We start from the raw sequence: 22,783 nt of genomic DNA, 5'->3' as shown, positions 1-22,783 counted from the left end.
AAAACAGCAACAGACGGAAGCAAGAATTGTAATGTAAGGAGGTCCGCTTGCGGTAACAAACTGGTGAGTCAGGGTTTAATCACAGCCTCAAACACAAATCTGTTTCTGTCTCCCTTTAACATTAAGCACAACTTACCTGATATGCAAAAGCAGCTTTAAAGAAGTACACGCATCTAGCATGTCGACTTGGCCTAGTTCCTTTTCTATTAACTAGGCAAAAAAATCATTAGTTACTTAGCAGGGCTAAAAATTAGGTAAATACCACCTCAGATGAACAGCACGACATATTACACTTCTCATTTATTCAACAAAAATAAAGCCAAAACGGAGAAGCCATGTACTAAAAACTAAAGTTACTGCTTCCATAGGAATTAAGATGCTAAGCAGCAGACAGGAGCTGCTAATCAAATGCCCTTTTTAAATTGATCATCAGCAAGTTTGCTGGTCTGGAGCATTCAGGTGTGTTTTAACACAATGCTAAGGAGGAAAGACATCAGCAATTATCTTAGAGAAGCAATTGTTGCCGCCCATGAATTTAGAAAGGGTTATAAGGCTATTATCAAACAATTTAAATCATCATTCTACAGTGAGAAAGATTTTTCAAAAGTGGAAATCTTCCCAGGAATGGAGGTCCCAGCAAACGGTACTCAGAGTACATTAAGGGTTTACTTCGTTTTTCGCACCCGGCTTCTCCATTTTGGCTTTCTTTTTGTTGAATTAATATATGGTGTAATGTCATGTGTTGTATTTACCTAATTTTTAGACCTGCTAAGGAACAGATGATTGTTATGTCCCGATATGTAAAACCATGGAATTCAGAGAGGGTGTACTTTTTTACAACAAGCTCTAGCTATTGTCTGATAGAAACTCATCAGAGATCATTAATATAGTACATTTAAATAAAATTTTTAGTTTGCAAAAAAAACATTTATAGGTACCATAAGAGTGGGTTATTTTTAATGTATCTATTTTTAATGTATGCTTGCTCCAATATTGTAGAGTAACACTTTTTATTACAAAATAATACTACTGGTGAATCAACATTTTGTTGTGTTTATAGTTGAAGTTTATGTTTTGCTTATTCATTGACACTCTAAAATGTATTCTACATATTTAAAAATATTTAAATAGAAGAAGCAGATTCAGTTAGTTGGTGAGGCACAAAGTTTACTCTGAATTCCCAGCCAAATGAATGATTGGCTATTTTTTAATTTTTACATTATACATTTAATAAATTTTCCACTCTTTACACTTATCTCCTTTTGCATAATATACACCGAACACCATCAATATTTTTTGTTTAAATCTACAATGTCGTTGGCCAGGATCCAAGAATAAATGCTCTTCTTGTTTTGCTAGAGCAATATGAGTAGAAATGGCAGTCAAAGATCTGCTCAAAGGCGATAAACACATTGATGGAATACTCTAAGGTGGGAATCCCAGAGAATTCTTTTATCACTCAACAATGCATAGAACATGATTCAGCTGAGGAGTTCCTGCCTTAAGTCATTCATGACAAAAGTAAACGCACTAGCATGCTTGTGCATAATAGTAAAACGTTCCCAAAATGTTGAAGTCTTGAAGTTTAGTCCCAATCGGTCAGCTATAAAATTAGCATGTTGCTGTCACTCACGTATGTATGAAAATGATAACTGTTTAGCAGTGATCTGAGAGCTGTATTTATGAACCCCATGGCGGTTTCCTTGAGACATTGTCATTTGTTTCAGCCGCTTCTTTAATAGCTTGAAGAACCAACTCATTTCGTTTCCGCACCTCAGCCATGACAGCTGGATTTGCTTCAGGAAAATTCTAAGAAGAAAAGGGGAGAGTCTTTTAGTTCAGAGGAGTTTTATGTGTGGATATAAGGCTGAGCCATTTTGCAAAAAGGCATTAAAACTTTTGTAAGCAAAATCCCAAAAACCAAAGGGCAAACTCCAACTATAATATCCTTTGATTGTTCTAGGGTTGAAATGAATATGTAATGAATGTCAGAACCAAGACTTTCTGATTTATTCCTATGTTAGATGGGAGTACTTGCCCACACATCCACTAATGAATAATTGAGATCTTGTGATCAGGTAGCAATTGGAACAAGGCACCAATTGCATCACAAGGGACACAGCATGCAACATAATGGTGTCAGTGCCTTTACACAAGCTGCATACTTTTGCAGAGATAGCAAAATGCTTATTTATTTGGGACAATACTTCAGCTCAGAATAGTAATGCCTTTTAGCGTCCAAAGGAAAGGCAACACACAACCGTACAAATACTAGATTTACTACATGTAAACCATACTGGGAAAAACACAAACTAAGGAACATTCATGATACATAGTAAGTTTTATTGCACTCATGCTTTTTGTAACACAAAACAATACACACATTGCTATGTAACGTACCAACAATATATCTCCTACAGGGGGGAAAGAAACTACATTTCAAACAATACAAAAACATACACATTAAGTTTTCATGTTCTGTTTGTAATTCAGTAACATGAGTGTATTGGTAAGGGGTCCAAACCATTTTGTGATCACTGTATGTGTATGTATTTATTAGCTTGTAAATTCTTAATGTGTTACATACTTAATGCTGAGGAACTAAAATAGTACTCTGGAAGTATGCATTCTTTAAACAAAACACCAAAAAAAATAAAATAAATAAATAATAAAAAAAATTTACCTAGAAGTTGCAGAAAGGTGCTTGCTGCCCATGTGCATGGGGGTCTGAATAGACCAACCCAGAGCATTCCATCAGGCATTGAGCTGTCCGGCCGTAAGTATATCACACAGAGAGAGATGTTTGGCCAAGCACATCTACTATATTCAAAGTAGATGGGTTGCAGGTTCTAATTCTCAGGATCCCAACATGATTATCATATGCATTAAGGTATTTTGTCTTGCTTTATCTTGACCCCGGTTTTATAAAGATACAAAGCAAGCATTGTCGCAGCCCTGGTTACAGCTCCGTGCTCCAATGCATACCTGTATGTGGGTTTGTATATGATATAGGGCCCTCCTCACCTCTTTCTGTATGTCATCTTATGTCCTGTGTACAGCGCTGCATAATCTGATGACTATATAAACCAATAATAATGCTAATCAGTTATTCTGAAATTGATAAAAACAATCTAACTTATTAACATTTCTAGTTAACCTTACAGATGGGGAGACTGGGGGAAGCCTAAAGCAGGGCCAGCCTAATATTACCAATTTCCTGTCCTGAAGTTTTAACCTTCCCTTCAACACCCATAACAAAGGTAGTCAGAGCCAGTCAACAAATTACAGATGGCCCTGAGGCAACATCATGAGCAGGAATAATCATACAGATCCTGTAAGAAATAAAGACAACTTTCCCCATGGAATACACATGATGTGGGTTTCTAATACATATATTGCTATTTTATTCTGTAAAGATTATTACATAGGTCCATCTAATCTATAGAATGTAAAATGTAGTTTAGGAAAAGTGTGGCTGCTGTTAAGAGGGCTGTGTGTCAAAAAAAGCATTGATAAATACTAATAATATTTGAGACTGCAGGAGCAACAGCAAAAATAAACAAAAGGAGACTTTTAAGATTAAGGTCACCCTTTTCTTGAAGGTCTTCAGCGCAATCCTCTGTATTATCTGCTGCTGACGTTTTAACAGTTTTGGTATTTTGGAGGGGTCTGCCAAGATATACATACTGTGCTACCTGCTCTGTCAAGTGCTGCTTGAATGAGGAGAAATATAGATATATATGATAATATAAAATAAACATAATTCAGAAGTGAACGGCCCTGGTGCTTCTAATGAAAAATAAAGATACCCAGAAAAGCAGGATGACTCAAGGGACTTTCTCACTGAAATGGCTAAAAAAGTGTCAAATGCGCCCTTCAGGGACCAAAACCTCGACACGTTTTATGAATTTAAAAAACTGTTTAGCAATTTGAATAAATAAATATTTTTTCGGTGAGCGCTCGTGTTTTTCTGGGTATATAGACAGCTGATGACCCACAAGCCGGTTCCAGCAACCTCTACACTCCCCTTCCCCGCGTTTTATCATATTGACGTAGCCTTACCTTGCGCATTTCTAACCTACGCTGTTCATTCGGAGCTACTAGAAGCCAGAGCACTGCCCCGACCCCTCCGAAAGCACCGATAGTAAGCGTGGAGATAATGACCCTTCGAACCGTCTCCATAGCGATTGAAAACTACCACGCGAGGACGCGTTATGAAACTGGTGGAGGACTAAACGAGTGCAATGGGACAGCGCGTCTACCGTTGTACCATCGAGTGCGCAGTAGAGATAGATTGTGCGCCTCCAGGAAATGGAACACGTAATAAATGCGAATGAAGGTGAAAGAGAGGCTGAGATTGTGATTGTGCGATCAGGGGTGTGGGCATGTGTATCGTAATGACAATTATAGTGTCTGGTTTTGCACCACTAATTTGAAATAAATGGGAGCGCATTCTGCGTATGTGCACAGGGAGTATTGTTATACCTGCTATGGACAGCAGCGCCTATCGCCCTTACACAGAACGATTAGGTCGTGACAGGAATTATAGCCCTTTAAAGATACTACTGTTTCTTCAACATAATAATGCAGTGTAACCATTTCCTATTTGTAACCAGCGATATGTTGAGTCCTGTCACCAACATGGGCTGTGTGTGCAATTTATATGTATGTACCGCTACGTACTTTATATAAATTGGTGTGGGTGGTTTTAAGAATATTTTTTTTTTAACACTACCTAGGTTCCTTTTACATATACTTACTGCATGCACAATGTCTGGGCATAACCTGGGTGGGATGTGACATAATAAGTTTAGGGAGTAGCAGAACATCATGATATACATAGCTGTCAACGTTTTGTCCTGCTCTGTGACAAAGGTTATGACCTTCCAACTTTATGCCTAATTCCCACTCACATTTCTCATTAAAACAGGCCTTAGGACTGCTCCCACTAAACCAGACAGTTGTCAACTATGACACCATGGATTTGCCCATAACTATCTACTATCTACTTAATAAAAGAGAATAGAATTGCAGCTCTATCAGGCCTGCACTAATCCATTGGAACACTATTTAACAAAATGCAATCTTCGATTATCACCATGTTCTGCTTTGTACATGCTCCAACATGGCACACTATGATGCATAGGCTCACTTGAAACAAAATGGTATATTTGTGTTCTAAATGAAATGAAATGAGGGAAGCTTCAGGTTATAAATCAAACAAAGTTGCCGTGTCCCTTTGTCTAACTTTTCATATAGCACACAGAAACATAGCATTTACTGACTGTTTGTCCTACTCTGACCCTCCCCCTTCCACGATTGTCTTTGTTAGGTCCTGCCAGCCTCACTGAGAAGATAATGTATAATCCCACCACAAGCCGCTTTACTGCTCTTTGAGAATCAGCAAATCTGTTAGCCAACTGACCCACTACCACAGGTGGATGCTTTAACAAGTCCACAAATTAGTAATATTCTAGCAATACTATTTCACACTTTAAATTTGATTTCAAGGTTTTAGGGCAATTCTGTATTAAGTTTAATGGCATCGGACAGTCTTGAATCGGGAAGAAACCTGCAGTTGGACTGACTTTTTGTGCATGTATGAACCCAATAGAAAGCAACACAAAGGTAACTGTGTTGTATACAGTATATATATATATATATATATTTCATATTCAAAGATACCATGTGATTTTTTTTAATTAATCAAAAGGAGTAGCCATGGGATATACATAAAATACCTACCGCGGCAAATACAATACAGATTAGGCATTGTATTGGGGCTATTTAAAATTTTGGCATTGAAAAAAACATTTTTCTTCTTGATCAAACACCACACTGAGCTGATTTCGTATGGCAATGTCAATGAAGCTTGTAATATGAGATCATTTGATCCATAGACTTCATTAGTGTTAGGCTGGGTGATTGAGGCTTAGTCATTCTATTGTTTTACCATGCAGCGGTATGTTAAGTAGACAGGGTGCTTGTCTAGTAAATTGGGCTAACATAGCACAACTAGAACACATACAAATCAATAATATGCAACTGAAAGCCCCATATGCAAACTTTTTTGGTTTTTTACAATACACTAATGTAAAAAATAAACTAGCTAAATCACACTACATATACAAACCGAAATAAAAACCAGGGAAGTCCCCTGAACTTTGGAAAAAAGGCTTTAGTTAGGTAAGCAACAATTTCACACTGCACAAACCGTTCTGGACATCACAAAATAGTGTTGTTTAGATTTTGGAGATTATTGGGAAACTGGCTCCATGTTCTAGCTCTGGTAAGGATTCCCCCAAATCAAGCCCTTGGATAAAAATGTTTGTTGTAGAGTCTTCTGGTGCCTACATGGTGCTGGTTCAGATTTCAAGGTTCCTAACACTAGTCACCCCCCCACACACACCCAAAGGATGACCACCAGATGTCCTGCCAAGATCAGTTAATGTCTTATGTTGTACACCTGAATGAAACTTTATACCCAGAATTTGCTCTACTAGATGTGATCCCTGGCAATATACCTTCCTCTCACTCTTTTTAAACAACTTTAACAATGTATGTCACTGAAAACAGCAGAAAATCCCTTCAAGTGTGGAGATTATTAGCATTATCAATTGTATAAAAGACACAGGATGTATCACTCTACTCAAACTACTAAATGGCCCATTTATATGTAAAAATTTGGGCAAGGTAGACCATTATAGATAACATATTATTGCTCTTGTGTCATTTTGTAGCAAAACAGCGCTTTATTTTTAATCACTCAAACCCCACAACCAAATCATATTTGGAAAACCTAGCTCCCAATTGGAGCCCTCTCTAACTACACTATGCTGGTCCAGCCTAATTACCCACTGGGAGCTCAGGGAAACCTCATCTTCCCCCAACAGTCTCCCTGATCATCAGACTCCAGAGGTTTTTAAAGCCCAGCACCTGTTCCTGATGCCGGCCCCATAGGAATCCCGGACCGGATCCTGCAGACTTCTAGCCTCCTGGAAAAGCCGGCATGGATTTTCCGCAGAATGGGGGAATGAAGCATTGGCCCACCCTGCTCTCCAATCTCTCCACCCCAGGGACCCATATTTATGATCTGGATAGCACCTGTACCCAAATGCCAAACTAAGCATCTCCCTGGGGTTTCTGGGGTTTACAGTGTCACAGTATATACACACACGGTGTGTGTATATATATATATATCTATATATATATATATATATATATATATATAGATATATATATATATATATAATGTGTATTCTACACCATTTCAATAATAATAATATTTTTTTTTGCTTTCTGTTTAAACTGAAGTATAACAGAAGAGTAGTTAAATGTACACAATTTAAAAACAACTTCTGGAAAATTCAGTGACTGAATAAGATCTTAAACTTAAACTAAAAAATGAGCTTTTAACCAGTGCAGCACTGGCATTGTGGTGAGTGATAGAGCAGGGATGATGGGAAAATGAGGATTAGCTGGTTCCAAGGACAGAGCTGCCTTAAGGCTACAGAGCAGCCGGAGGGAGATCTACCAGCTTCCACCATGAGACTGCACAGCCACTGAGAGGTATGGGATACACTATAGACTGTCTATATATAGCTATGCATGGACACTAAAGCAAAATAATACACATTATAAACACCACAAAACACAACAGTGACACAACACAATTAATACTCAAATTATCAAGGAAGCACACTAAACTCGATTGTAGTCTTCGCACATATTGCGTTCAGTAAGTGTACGCTACACCTAGGTTAATGTCTCCCACTAAATGTACAAACACCGTACACATAACAGTCTCTAACTGACATGAACAAGTACACATTGCAGAAGATTTCAACATCTTCAGTATTTACCATATATAAATAGTATATAAATATAAAATGCAAATCCTCCACACAGTATACTACATCCCCTATATATTTTTGACCACAAGTCATCTTTAAGTTGAGTGTAACATCATGGCAAATTGTCGGCTGTTCTATAATATACAAAATATACAAATACACATATGTGTCGACAGGAAAGAACAGATTTGCATCCCATCATTTTAAATATACATAGTTACTTTGAATTTGATTTGCTTCTCCGTACTGTTTTATATCTTCCCCAGATGTCCATAAATTATCCTAGTGTGAGTCCTTTTATGTTTTCTCCTTAAACTTTATTTTTCATCAATAAGTCAGGCTACATACGTGTGTATAATAATATGTTACTATCATATGAGCACTCACATGCTAGGCTTACAGTCTTTATACATATACATACCTCCAGGTTGTTATTTAGTAGATATGCCTATTTAGGACCCACAGTATCCAGTACCTTAGTATATCATGGAATTGAGCAAAATGTGCCACTTTATATTGCCTGGACATAAGATCCTGGGGGCATTTTAATGACATTAATGATATTTGGTAGGACACAGCTACTATTAGAAGTGCTGATGTTACTAGTGGTACCTGGTGGTAAGAAAGCTGAATAGAGCTGGTTCAGGCTAGTCAATGCGGATTAAAGTAATGTGGAATGAAAAGGCACGTTCATTTAATGTGTTAAATAAAGTGTTCTACTTATACAATGTATACCTGTTTTCCAATGGAATAAAAATGTATGGGTATGTTCAACAGCTCAGATATTCCTCTATTGCCAGTCACTTTATTCCACTATTGATGACTGTAGACTGGCAGAGAGAGAGCATATTACTTTTAAGCAGAGCCGGATTAAAACCTAAAGGGGTTCGTATCAGACAAATTATCCTCGCCGCACAAGACCACAGCCTTTACTCTTTTGCTCCCAGGCTCGGCTGGAGTCGGTGTTGTTGCTTTTAATGTATGGGGAGCACATCAGCTGTGGATCACTCACATGCAAAACCTGCTTGAGTGATCCAGCCAGGTCTCTTACATATACAGTTGGCAGTGCCAATATATGAAATCCAGACATGGGTATTATTGAATTTGAATTTCATGGTAATGTGAACGCAGGTTTTCAGAAATATGTACATTTCACAAATATCTAACTGTATTTCAGTGCTATATTTCCACAAGGTACTTAGTGTTTGTGTTTGAGAGAAACTATATCATGGTTTCTACTTTCCCTTTTTATTTTCAACTGTAAAATTAAAATACTCCATTTATTTTTTTATTTTCTGCAAACCACGCAGGGGACACCATGAATGAGGTGTCTGTACTCCACCTTCCAGTGGAGGATGCAGTGAACGAAGTGGTCCATGGACTGGAAGGGGTTGCCCTGAAACACAGTGACAGCCGGCTGCCATTCCAGGTAATAAAGAACCAAAAGTATTTTCAAGTGAGCTGTAAATATTATTATTATTGGTATTACTAATAGAATAATCTGAACCTATATGGAATTAAACATGTTACATACATGTGCTAGTAATTGTTTCTAAAAGCTGGTTCTGTATTTTGCACTCAAACCTTGTTTTACACACTGCTAAATGTTACTACACTAGGACATTCATAATCAAATCAGAGATCTGAGCTGTTAAAATCTTTCATATGTACTGATGATCAAAAACCATAAACCATAGTTTGCATATATACATAATCTTCATAAAATAAGATGGTGAACATTATACATTACCTAAGACTAGCCTTGGCAGGGCCTGGGGATTAAAATGGGCCTGGCACTTTAAGGCAAGCAACCAAGGAAATGATGAATGCACAGCCACCTCATACATACACATGAACACACACCACACACAGGACGTAACTAGAAACCACAGGGCCCTGGTGCGAAAATTGCCCCTGCCCCCCACAACTTCAACAGCTGATCTGTGCCAGCATTGCCCCCAAAAACTTGTCTGTGCCTTCTTTGCCTCTCCCCTCATTCCAACATACACTCTGGGACACATATGTAAATGCAGTTACACAAATTACACAAATTTACTCATACTCACCATAACATACGTACACATTCATTCTAACACACTCCAACTCACCCCACTTACACATCCGTGCTCCCACACACACTGGCCACTTTATGAGGTACACCTGTTCAGTTACTTGTTAACACAAATAACTAATCAGCCAATCACATGGCAGCAACTCAGTGCATTTAGGCATTTAGACGTGGTAAAGACAACTTGCTGAAGTTCAAACCAGGCATCAGAATGGGGAAGAAAGGAGATTTAAGTGACTTTGAACGTGCCATGGTTGTTGGTTCCAGATGGGCTGGTCTGAGTATTTCAGAAACTGCTGATCTACTGGGATTTTCACGCACAACCATCTCTAGGGTTTACAGAGAATGGTCCGAAAAAGAGAGAAATATCCACTTATCCAGAGCGGCAGTTATGTGAACAAAAATGCCTTGTTGATGTCAGAGGTCAGAGGAGAATGGGCAGACTGGTTCTAGATGACAGAAAGGCAACAGTTACTCAAATAACCACTTGTTACAACCAAGGTATGCAGAATACCATTTCTGAACTCACAACACGTCGAAACCTTGAAGCAGATGGACTACAGCAGCAGAAGACCTGCAATTCACACAGGCTCACCAAAATTGGACAATGGAAGACTGGAAGAACGTTGCCTGGTCTGATGAGTCTCGATTCCAGCTGCAAAATTCAGATGGCAGGGTCAGAATGTGGCATAAACAACATGAAAGCATGGATCTATCCTGCCTTGTATCAACGGTTCAGGCTGGTGGTGTAATGGTGTGGGGGACATTTTCTTGGCACACTTTCGGCCCCTTGGTACCAATTGAGCATAGTTTAAACAGGACAACCAACCTGAATATTGTTGCCGGCCATGTCCATCCCTTTATGACCACAGTGTACCCATCTTCTGATGGCTACTTCCAGCAGGATAATGCACCATGTCACAAAGCTCACATCATCTCAAACTGGTTTCTAGAACATGATAATGAGTTCACTGTACTCCAATGGCCTCCACAGTAACCAGATCTCAATCCAATAGAGCACCTTTGGGATTCGCATCATGGATGTGCAACTGACGAATATGCAGCAACCGTGTGATGCCATCATGTCCATATGGACCAATATCTTCTAAGGTTTGCACAATGGCCTTTCTGACTCTTACTTGGAACATGAACATTTGAACTTTCACATTTACACAGATTGATTTATTTGGTCCATATCTCATTTGAGGCAGTATGATGGTCTCATATTTCAATGTAACCTCCTCATAACATATGTACTTAAAAATAGCCCAGAGTGATGGTTAAATGTAATTCTTCCAAAGTTATCTGTTCAAATTCATTGGTATTTGATCTTCTTTATTATATCATAGCCCTTGCTACCTTTAACCTGCTTCACTTATTCTACTTCCCCTGTAAGAAGAAACTACTGATTTAGGAGAGAAGACATCTACAATTGCATGCCAAAAATACATTGTAGGCAAAATGTGCATGTTCCTTGCAAACAGCTAGTGATCTTACACTGATGTAGTGTACTAGGCCATTCATTCACAAGTCTATCGTAAAAATGCTATACATTTGGGACATTAAGAATAATAGCTGGTTGTGTTGACTGGTGGCCTCAAATCAGCCTTTGGATAATTCGAAGTATTTTTATATATATATATATATATATATATATATATATATATATATATATATATATATTTGTTAACTGGATGTAAGTCACCAAGAGCTGTCCCCAGACCCACAACTTAATTTCAAAAATGAATTATTCAAGGTTCTATGCTCAAAGTCTCATTGAATTGTGTTGCTACAATAGTAGCATTTCAGATAATAATTTTAACTATTGCATTTCCAAGGGCAGGCTCAGCTGTTCTCACATGAAAAATTACCTCTTCCCTAGATCCCTTCATGCCGTGTAAATAATAATAATAATAATAACAATAATAAAGGTTAGGTTATTAAAATTGCAGCGATTTGGGCACTATGGGTTTTGGACGAATTGGATTTCTGAGACTAGGATTGTCATATCAACCATTTTTTTGCGGACACAATTTTTGGCCATCTGAAATGTTAATAATGACTTTAAGAAGGAAAAGCTAAACCCTACAAGTATGTACAACATTTGATGTCATCATTAGATTCAGCTCAAAAAACTAAATACCATACTTCTAGTAATCTAACTTTAAAAAGTAAGCTATTACACTAACCAGAAAATCTAAAATACGGTAATATAACTTCTCCAACCGTATCAGTAAGGGGTATTCTAATGATAAGATACACTACTGGATTAATCTAAACACCATACAGCTAATAAATATGTCTTACCAAGTTTGTTGTGTACAATGATGCCTCTATCGTGGTGTAAAACACAAGAAGCCCGAAAAGCTTCCCATTGTGAGATTGGAAAACTACTGTGCATCGTGAAAAGGATGTTTTTTGTGTTGCAGCAGCTGACTAAATCATTTTTACCTTATCCTCTGTTGCATCTGTCTACAGAACTTGGTTATGTCAGTAGTTTTCCATCACTAATTTTAAACATGTTCTGGCCGTGTGCTGTTATACGCGAGTATCACTGGAAGTTTAATTTCACTTTTGCATTAGAATGTTTTTCAATTATTCCTCCACCTGCTTTCATTTCCTCATTATCCATTAGTTTTGGTTTTATTCCCACTATCATCCAATTTGTTGCTGGGTTACATTTATTTTGCAATTTTCCTTAATCATTCTATGCCTGCCTTTCAGATCTTCCCAGATCCCTGTGAGGAAGAAGAGGTCCCAGTGAAGATGAGAGGAAGACTGCCATCAATAGTTGTAGAGCCCATAGACATAATTGACGTGGAGAGTGGAGAATTACGATGGCCGCCAGAATCTCTCCAAAAAGAGAAAAAGGAAGATATGTTGGAGGAAGATGTGGAAGAGGAAACAACAGATGAACAGACTGGTGAGATATTTACAAGGGTCACTGGTGTGTATAGAAATACAAACAACATATTTATCCTTGGCATTGCCATCACGGCTGCCATGACTGCTGAGCACTGGGATAAGATGTTATATCCCAGTGCTTTGTCTGTTAACGATGCAAATTGACTGGTAACACCATGTTATGGAGTGGACTATTAGGGAGATCTCCTGAGTAACTGGCCCACTTGCAGCAGCCTACTGGGTGCTTGATCAACTAGTAGAAGGTTCTGCCTGTAGTTTGGCAGCAGTGGGTCTACCTGCCCCGGAAACCTGCTTCCCAAGGTCAGAATGCACAAAATTGGTACTTGTAGTATTGTAGTGATACCAAATATAACATAAATGGATACAATTAGCTATACTGTGGCCTTTTTTTAAAAAAAAAAAATGCCTTTCTAAATTTTACACTTTTAACAACATTAACAAATTCTAACAGAGTTCACATTTTTACATTATTTCCCTGTTAACAATGGTGTCATCAGAAGGTTTCCTGGATCTTCTATTTGCTACACCGTGGTTATCTTGCAGACTAAGATTAATGGAGTGGTAACCTCTTTTCTTAACCTGTTGCACAGTGTTTGTAATATATGTTTAATTGCTGTACTTATTACACTACTATACTTGTTGTACCTCCTCGTTATTATACTGTAAACAGACCTGTGGGTGATACTCATAGATTAGGTGCGGCAGTGTGTGGCTGCTGGCTGTATATGCACTCATTGTCTGCCCGCTACACCCAAAAAAACACCCACACCCGCAAGTTTTTTGATAGGTCCCGTGGGACCCGCATCCCAATGCAGTCCTCTAATATAAAGCAGCAAGTACAGTCTATATAAACAAACAAAACAACACAAATATATATATATTTACATATATATATATACATATACATATATACATATATATATATATATATATATATATATATATATATATATATATATATATATACACATGCCAGCCTGAGAAAACCCTTTCCAGGGCCCTTACTAGACCCAGTCAGACCGAGAGGGCTGTTTTATCCCACTTAATTTGATTATTTTATTATATTAGTTTACATCTGTTGATATAGAAGAGATGTGGCAAGATTCAGTTAAGATGTGTGAGTCTGTTTAAAAATACACTTTACATCACTGCAGGCATCACAGAAAAAAGCTCTGAAATAAAAACTGGAACAGTAGTCTTACAGAAGATTTGGAACTTGTCCCATATTCTGTCTAATCTACAAAAGCAGGCGGGAACACAGATCAGTCTAACCACTTCATCTCATCTGTCCAGGGCATCTTAGGTTGTGTTTCTGGACACATTTTCCTACAGTGTGCTCTGGCAGGAATTTCTAGATACTTGCCAATCGGAAAACTGTTGCTTATAAAGGTCGTACTTTCTAGTAAGAGGAGGCTTCTACAGGCAGCCTATCAAATTGTCACTCGAGGACTTGCCGCCCTCCTTGTCTCCCTAGAGACAGATCAAAGGAACAGACAATCACATTAGTGTTTTTGTCTGTCCCACTTAAACTTAGCACATGCTACGCACCTATAGCAAGCAATCATTTTGCGTCCGTGGTTGTCAGCAAAAAGAAGGGATGGTTTGATACCTTGAAAAATATTCCAGCAGATCAAGCAATAGCAAACAATATTAAGGAGCACAAACATGCCTGGGAAATAGAGATAAAGCCAGATCCCAGCCAACCTCACCAAATCTGTGCATGAACTGAGCAGAACCCAAAGGCGCAAGGGTCCCTCGTCTTTAAGCCAGCTTGTCCCTGACTTGTTCAAACAGAGGTCTGACTACAAGACTAAGATCCAGATCCCCGGCAGCGCAAGACAAAATGAGCAAATCCCAAATTGTTTTACTAAATACATTAATTACAAAAAAAAATAAAAGGAAACTGTTGGCACACTGAAATCATCAACTATTAAGTTGGTTAGTGAACATCAGGCAAATGCAGATGTTTTAAATCAATGTTTTGCCTCTGCGTGTATCAATGAAGAACTACTGATACCTGCTGGCTTAAAAATTAACCACAAACAACTAAATGTGTCTCAAAGAAAGCTAATATAAAAATAAAACTCAACTCTTAAAACTCTTAAAATATTCTCAAGACCTTAAGACATTATAGAGCTTGTGCAAAGGAGAGCTACAAAATGAATACAAGTGTGTGAACACCTTATATGAAGAAAGAGAAGTTGAGTTTGTTTACATTAGAAAAAAAGCATCTTAGAAGTGATATATCATTATAGAAATATTATTTTTCAGCTACTTTCTGATGACCTGTTCTTTAATAGAACTGTACAAAGAACAAGTCATCTATTCAAACATAAACAAACACATTTTCACTTAAACCATCAAAAAATGTTCTTTACAGTAAGAACAATAAAGATGTAGACACTATTCAATTCACTATTAAATTCAATAGAAGGATTTAACCCCACCAATGACCAATGACCTGCAAAGCACGTCCTGTAAAAACATAGTTAAGGACCAACAATGTGCCTGTGATGTCATGTGGTTAAACAACCATAGAAACCGATCAACAATTGCTTTCTTCGTTCAGACGGTTTTGCTGCAATGCCTCGATATTGTGGCATTCAGCAATACAATAAAAAGTTGCAGAGGCCCTGTCTGATCACTTTCAGGAGCTGTAACATTCAATGAAAAATGGTATCTACGGCCATTCTTGTCCTGCAAAAAAAACAATATAACATTTGTGTGGGTACATTAAATAAGAAATAAGCAAATTACAGCTAATCACAAACACTGCAGAAGCGTTAAGACAAATACCATTATCCAGGGACTGCTTCTTGTCACATGGTATTCTGGGCTCCATCAATACATTCAAGGGCACACATGACATGGTCAATTGGGTTATCTGGTACCTAAGGCCACCTTGAACAACAGAGAACTAGAAGTCATTTACTTATTTAATGATTGCTTAATGCAGAAACAATCCACCCTAGAACATTACTGAAAATGACTGTAATAAAGATGCATTTTAAAAGATGCAGATTCACAATATACACTCTAGATGATTTTTACAGAACATCAAAGTTGCAAACCCTACAGGTTAAAGAAGTAGTATAAAGCCCCCGCATCGCTAAAATGCTACACATATCTTAGTTGCCTTGCACATACTTTATTAAGTTACTTAATTACAGAGTAAAGTTGTCAATGTCTATCACTGTTCTGTGCCCATGCAAGGGAATAGATACGTCTGTTATAATTATTATTTATTGTTCCATATATCACATACCTCCCAACATTTCAAAATGTGAAAAAGGGGCACTTTATTAGTTTTTTTTTTTATCTTGCGGAACTCACCGATACAAGCAATTGCACTTTAAAATGTCCTGCTTGCATCGCCACTTAAAACACGCTTCATTTGTGTCAGCACAGTCATGCATACTAAAAATAACAAACACATTGAATTGAATTCCCATAAGGCTCAGCCAGACATACTACTTCCATTATGCTGGCTGAGCATCATGGGAAGTGCAGCAACAGTAAAGCTGCAGATGCTAGCTGTGAACTAAAATTCCTATGATTCTCAGCCAGCCACGTGTCCACCATAATGCTGGCTGAGCATCATTGGAAGAGTAGTCCACAGCATCAGAGATTTTTTTTTTATTAAAAAAGGCTAGTTAGCCTCCCTCCCAGGACCCTTACACACTGCCTTTACACACACCTGCCCATAAACACACAGACACTGCCATTACACACACACATATACTGTCTTTACACACACATATAAACATATACTGCGTTTACACACACATATACACATATACTGCCCTTACACACACCTGCCCATAAACACACATATACACATACAATTAGAGCTGAAACAACGAATCGATAAAATCGATAATAATCGATAACGGAAATCATCGATAACGATTTCCGTTATCGATTAATCGAGTGATCAATTCGTTGTTGGAGCACTCGGCTCCTTTTACTTACCTCCGCGAGCGTTCCCCGCTTCTGCTACACGCTCTGCAGTCTCCGCCTTCTAGCTACGTGACGGATGTGACGCGTTCCGGAGGTAAGTATTCTTCATGTCTATGTGCACGGATCGCACAGAGCCACTCGCACAGAGCGAATCGCTCTGTGCGAATGGAGCCACTCGCACAGAGCGGTTCGCTCTGTGCGAGTGGCTCCACTCGCACAGAGCGGTTCGCTCTGTGCGAGTGGCTCCATTCGCACAGAGCGGTTCGCTCTGTGCGAGTGGCTCCATTCGCACAGAGCGGTTCGCTCTGTGCGAGTGGCTCCATTCGCACAGAGCGGTTCGCTCTGTGCGAGTGGCTCCATTCGCACAGAGCGGTTCGCTCTGTGCGAGTGGCTCCATTCGCACAGAGCGAACCGCTCTGTGCGAGTGGCTCCATTCGCACAGAGCGAACCGCTCTGTGCGAGTGGCTCCATTCGCACAGAGCGGTTCGTGAGTGTGGGTGCAGGGCAGAGTGGGGGTGGGGGTGCAGGGCAGAGTGGGGGTGGGGGTGCAGGGCAGAGTGGGGGTGGGGGGTGCAGGGCAGGAGACTGGGTGCAGGGCAGAGTGGGGGTGGGGATGCAGGGTGTGAGTGTGGGTGCAGAGCAGAGTGGGAGACTGGGTGCAGGGCAGAGTGGGGGTGGGGATGCAGGGCAGGGTGTGAGTGTGGGTGCAGGGCAGAGTGGGTGCAGGGCAGAGTGTGAGTGTGGGGGCAGGGCAGAATGTGGGGGCAGGGCTGGGTGCAGGGCAGAGTTAGAGACTGGGTGCAGGGGCACAGTGCAAAGTGCTGGGTGCAAAGTGCCAGTGCTGGGTGCAAAGTGCCAGGGCTGGGTGCAAAGTGCTGGGTGCAAAGTGCCAGGGCTGGGTGCAAAGTGCAAAGTGCTGGTGCAAAGTGCTGAATGCTGGGTGCAAAGTGCTGGATGCAAAGTGCCAGGGCTGGGGCAAAGTGCTGGGTGCAAAGTGCTGGGTGCAAAGTGCCAGGGCTGGGTGCAAAGTGCTGGGTGCAAAGTGCTGGGTGCAAAGTGCTGGGTGCAAAGTGCAAAGTGCTGGGGCAAAGTTTCTTGAACAGTAATAGTCCACCTCTTTTCAGAATGTTTGGGGTTATTTTGTTTCATAAATATTGTGTTTGGGTTCTTGTACTTTGAAAATATTGTTTTTTATTACATCATAACAAAATAAGAATGTTAATGTAAATTTTAAGTTGTTTTTTTAACATCCAGTTCATTAAATTCTTTTAAATAAACGAAAAATTTGCATATTGTTTTTTTTTATCCGATTAATCGATTAATCGAAAAAATAATCGGCCGATTAATCGATTATTAAAATAATCGTTAGTTGCAGCCCTACATACAATGCCCTTACACACACACATACACTGCCCTTACACGCACACATATACACGTAGACTGCCCTTACACGCACATATATACACGTAGACTGCCCTTACACACACATATATACAAGTACACTAACCTTACACACACATATATACAAGTACACTGCCCTTATACACACATACATGTACTGCCCTTATACACATACATGTACACTGCCATTACACATACACATATATACATGTACACTGCCCTTACACACTTTGTAAAGGATTGGAGGCAGGAGAAGAAGATGGATAGTGAGGGGAGAGCATTCTAGAGGAGAGGGACAGTTCTGTAGAAATCTTGCAAGTGTGCATGAGAACTAGAAATCAGAGCTTTGGACAGACACAGATCAACGGATGAGTGAAGAGACTGGGGGGGTGTATTTGGAGATGAGAGACAAGATGTAAGTAGGGGAACCGCTGTGAAAAGCTTTGAAAGTAAAGTCAGGATTTTGAAATGAATCCGGAACCGCACAGACAGCAGTGAGAAGACTGACAGAGGGGAGAGGTGTTATTAAAGCGATGGTTGTGGGAGATAAGTCTGGCAGCACTGTTCATGGTGGATTGTAGAGGGGCAAGACAAATATGAGAGAGACCAGCTAAGAAAGGGTTACAATAGTTAAGACGGAAGATAATAAAGGCATGAACAAGAGCCTTGGTGGCATCTTGTGTTAAGAAGGAACAAATGCGGGCAATGTTTTAAGCAGAGCCGGCCTTAGGTGTTCTGGCGCCCTGTGCGGACTACTCCTCTGGCGCCCCCCCATCCCAAAAAACCCTGCATACCAATCCACAAGCATACCAATCCACACGTATACACTAATCCACACATATATACCAATCCACACACATACCAATCCACACACATACCAATCCACACACATACCAATCCACACTTATACCAATCCACACACACATACCAATCCACACGTATACCAATCCACACTTATACCAATCCACATATATACCAATCCACACATATACCAATCCACACACATACCAATCCACACATATACCAATCCACACGTATACCAATCCACACGTATACCAATCCACACACATACACTAATCCACACATATACCAATCCACACGTATACCAATCCACACACATACCAATCCACACACATATACTAATCCACACACATACCAATCCACACACATACACCAATCCACACGTATACCAATCCACACGTATACCAATCCACATGTATACCAATCCACACATATACTAATCCACACATATATACCAATCCACACACATACCAATCCACACACATACACTAATCCACACATATACCAATCCACACACATACCAATCCACACACATACCAATCCACATACATACACTAATCCACACATATATACCAATCCACATTTACCAATCCACACACGGATACCAATCCACACGTATACCAATCCACACATATATACCAATCCACACACATACACTAATCCACACATATATTAATCCACACATATACCAATCCACACACATACCAATCCACACACATACCAATCCACACACATACCAATCTACTCTCACTGAATGCTTTCCTACCTTTCCTCTTTTCTCCATACAGCTCCTTTTCCTTCTCTTCGCTCCTCTTCTTCAGTTCTTCTGTCTTCTTCCGGGTCAGAGGGCACGGACAGTGGTGGGCGCGGCTTCAGTGTTGTGCGCCGGGATCTGACAGCAAACCCCGGCGCACACCAGCTGTTGCCGCGCGGATCACAAGGGAGCGGTATCGGAGGTCTTTAACAGACCTCCGGCTCCCTTGAGTGATTTTAAGCCGGGTTCAAGGGAGATCCTTGAACCAGCTTAAAATCACTCAAGGGAGCCGGAGGTCTGTTAAAGACCTCCGATACCGCTCCCTTGCGAGCCTGCTCCTCCAGCGGCGGACATTACTGTCCGTCTCTGGAAGGGTGCCGGGTGCCCCTTGATGAGCAGCACGCTACGGTGGCGGTACGCTATGGTGGCGTCGGACCGCGCGGCGGCGGCGCCCCCTGGAGTGTGGCGCCCTGTGCGGTCGCACAGGTCGCACACCCCAAAGGCCGGCCCTGGTTTTAAGATAGAGATGGCAGATTGTTGACACAGACTGGATGTGAGGCGTGAATGAGATGGCAGCGAGCATGGGGGGATGGGGAGATGAAAACCATGTTGTGATTTGAAATTTGAAGGAATTCCAGTCAATAACACTAAACAGTCAAAATGGGATGTTGGCTATGGCTCCACCATTCTAATAAGAATAGTGCGGATCAACTAAAAGAGCTCATGAGTGGAAATAAAGAAATGTGGTCACTGTATTCTTCAGCAGGATCAGGACCGTTTGCATTCTTACTGTCTCTTACAGAAGCGTACTGCTCAGAAAGTGTTCAGGAAGTGCCCAAGACAGGAAGTGCAAAGGAACATTTCTTCCCCCAGGCTATTATAAAGAGCACAGGCAGTTTCAAATGCCCTAGTTTTGTAAAGGTATGAACTATGTAACTATGCATTTGACAAAATGTTTTTTTTCATATACAAGCATCTGTTAATATAGTAATAGTTTAACGTGATCTTGAGTACAATTCCAAATTATAATAATGCTTTTTATTGGTGACTTATTACCCGATGGGGAACATGATTCCCACACAGGTTTTCATAGCCCTAAGAGAGTGATTCACTGAAGGGAGAGCAGGTACGTTAACATTACAATTATTTATAGAGCACTGGCAGATTCCGTAGTTCTATTACAATGGGAACAGTAAAACAATAAAATCAAAATGCAGTTTCACAATAAAATGAATCCGCGATGAACTGGTACAGAAAAATAAGGCCCTACTCTTGGTGAGCCCAATAATGCAGTTGAGTGTAAAACATATTTGGAAGACTGGTACCAAGTGTTGGTCTTCTTGTGTGGGTCCCCACCACAAAGAAAGAACTCTGTCTAGAAACACTATACCACCAGTTGCACATTTAATACATTTCAAAAACATCTTTAAATTTCCATTGCCAACAAAATTAAACTGAAATATATTTTTTGTGACCAATTAACTGGCAACATTTTATATTCTAGATACAACCAAACAGCTGGTAAACCTACTTATTGCTTTTAGAACATGCTATGGAAAAACTGCACACATAGATATGATTAGACAAGACCTTATGGTGTGTTAGAAAAAAAATTAAACTTCCTTCTACTATTTTTTTTTTTTTATGTTTGCACTGTATTGTTTTGACATTGAACACAGGTAGTAGTCTACTGACATACATATTAGCCATTTTATACCTCCTAGCAGAAACATTTATTATGGTTGCTTACATTAATTTATAAGGAAGCTATTAACAAAACATTGTTTGTTTTGATTTACCTGTCTTTCTGCAATCTCAAAAGAGTTTCATTGAGACATAGTATAGTATTTTTGGAAGAAAAGGTTGGGGGCTACAGTATTTAATTTCTTTAAAAAATGAAAGTACTTTTTGACATTTAACAAATCTTGTCTCATAGGTAAACCCAAGAAAGAAACAGAAGAAGCAACATCTTAGTAAGTCTGATGTTTACGATGCCGGGGATATCTGAGGCTGGAAGTTTTGTGCGGAATAATTATTGTGGAACGTAATGAAAAATTACTGAAAAAGAATATCAACTAAACCAGGGAAATATATCTAACAAATACGCTGTGAGGATTTAGTAACTAACAAGCAATTTTATGTATAAAAATGTTTTGTTCATGTACGACATTCCAAGGAAAAATACTTGTTTTTTGATATTCCACAACTCCTATGCAGATTTCTGACTTGAAATATTCTTCAATAAAGAAAAGCTATAGTCCCTAGAAGTAACAAACTCGGCTATACATCAAGGCACCTGGTGAACCTGGAGGAATACAATATCTCTGCAAGCACACTAACCAAGTCCTGAGATAATACCCTGTTAAATATTAATTGTGGTGATCAAGGCATCTGTAGCTAAGAATTTCGTTTACATTTCATTTGCATTGGCCCTAGCCCTCAGGTCATATTCTTTATTGCTAGGCATCTCTTGGTATATTTCCACGTGAAAAGCCTCTACTAGGTGATCACAGTTATACTCATATACTAGGCCTAAATATTATTGCATACAATTATACGTAGGATTAATAAAAACACATATACAATAAGTTGCTGGGACCGACAAAACGTAATACTAATTATTTAAAAAATAAGTTAGTACTAGATATCATTTTTTGTTCAAGAGTCTTTTCAGATTTTATATTGTTTATGTGACATGACATTGCTGAAGTCCTATATAAACCAGAATATGGTAACTAACTGGTTTCCGCATATAACTATTCATTAAAATGAAGGAAAAGCAACTAAAAGGGTTTTATTAGGTGTATAAAATTGTTCAAATAACAATTACATTTTTACGTTTTCACACATTTTGTTTCCTGACATTTGGGTTTGGACTATTTTTTCAATAGAGAAGGTCCCTGACGCCTACTGGACTCGTATGTCAACAAAATGTACTTCAAGCCTCAGCATCTTAGGGTTTAGATAGAAATCCAGACTAGATTTTGCATTGGAGGACCACCACCACCAGCACTATACCAA

The 22,783-nt window shown here is 39.4% G+C and overlaps 2 protein-coding genes across 3 annotated transcripts; one reads left to right on the top strand and one right to left on the bottom strand.

Moving 5' to 3' along the window:
* Window positions 1-1,203: 1,203 nt before the first annotated feature.
* LOC128473420 (ubiquinol-cytochrome-c reductase complex assembly factor 3-like) lies at window positions 1,204-4,282 on the bottom strand. Its single transcript, XM_053455614.1, has 2 exons — window positions 4,063-4,282; window positions 1,204-1,809 (listed from the first exon to the last, which is right to left on the bottom strand). Exons 1-2 carry the CDS (start codon window positions 4,180-4,182, stop codon window positions 1,681-1,683), a joined length of 249 nt encoding a protein of 82 aa, XP_053311589.1. The 5' UTR covers window positions 4,183-4,282; the 3' UTR covers window positions 1,204-1,680.
* LOC128473419 (protein LBH-like) lies at window positions 4,157-22,539 on the top strand. 2 transcript variants are annotated; one of them, XM_053455612.1, is made up of 5 exons: window positions 4,157-4,339; window positions 9,164-9,282; window positions 12,646-12,844; window positions 20,565-20,683; window positions 21,699-22,539. In XM_053455612.1, the coding sequence occupies exons 1-5, from the start codon at window positions 4,312-4,314 to the stop codon at window positions 21,768-21,770; spliced, it is 537 nt and encodes a 178-aa protein (XP_053311587.1). In that variant the 5' UTR covers window positions 4,157-4,311; the 3' UTR covers window positions 21,771-22,539. The 2 variants fall into 2 exon arrangements, with proteins under 2 accessions (XP_053311587.1, XP_053311588.1); XM_053455613.1 differs by lacking the exon at window positions 20,565-20,683.
* Window positions 22,540-22,783: the final 244 nt, after the last annotated feature.

This window comes from Spea bombifrons, chromosome 2 (assembly GCF_027358695.1).
Source record: "Spea bombifrons isolate aSpeBom1 chromosome 2, aSpeBom1.2.pri, whole genome shotgun sequence".
NCBI lineage: Eukaryota > Metazoa > Chordata > Amphibia > Anura > Pelobatidae > Spea > Spea bombifrons.
This window is presented reverse-complemented; position numbering and strand designations above follow the sequence as displayed.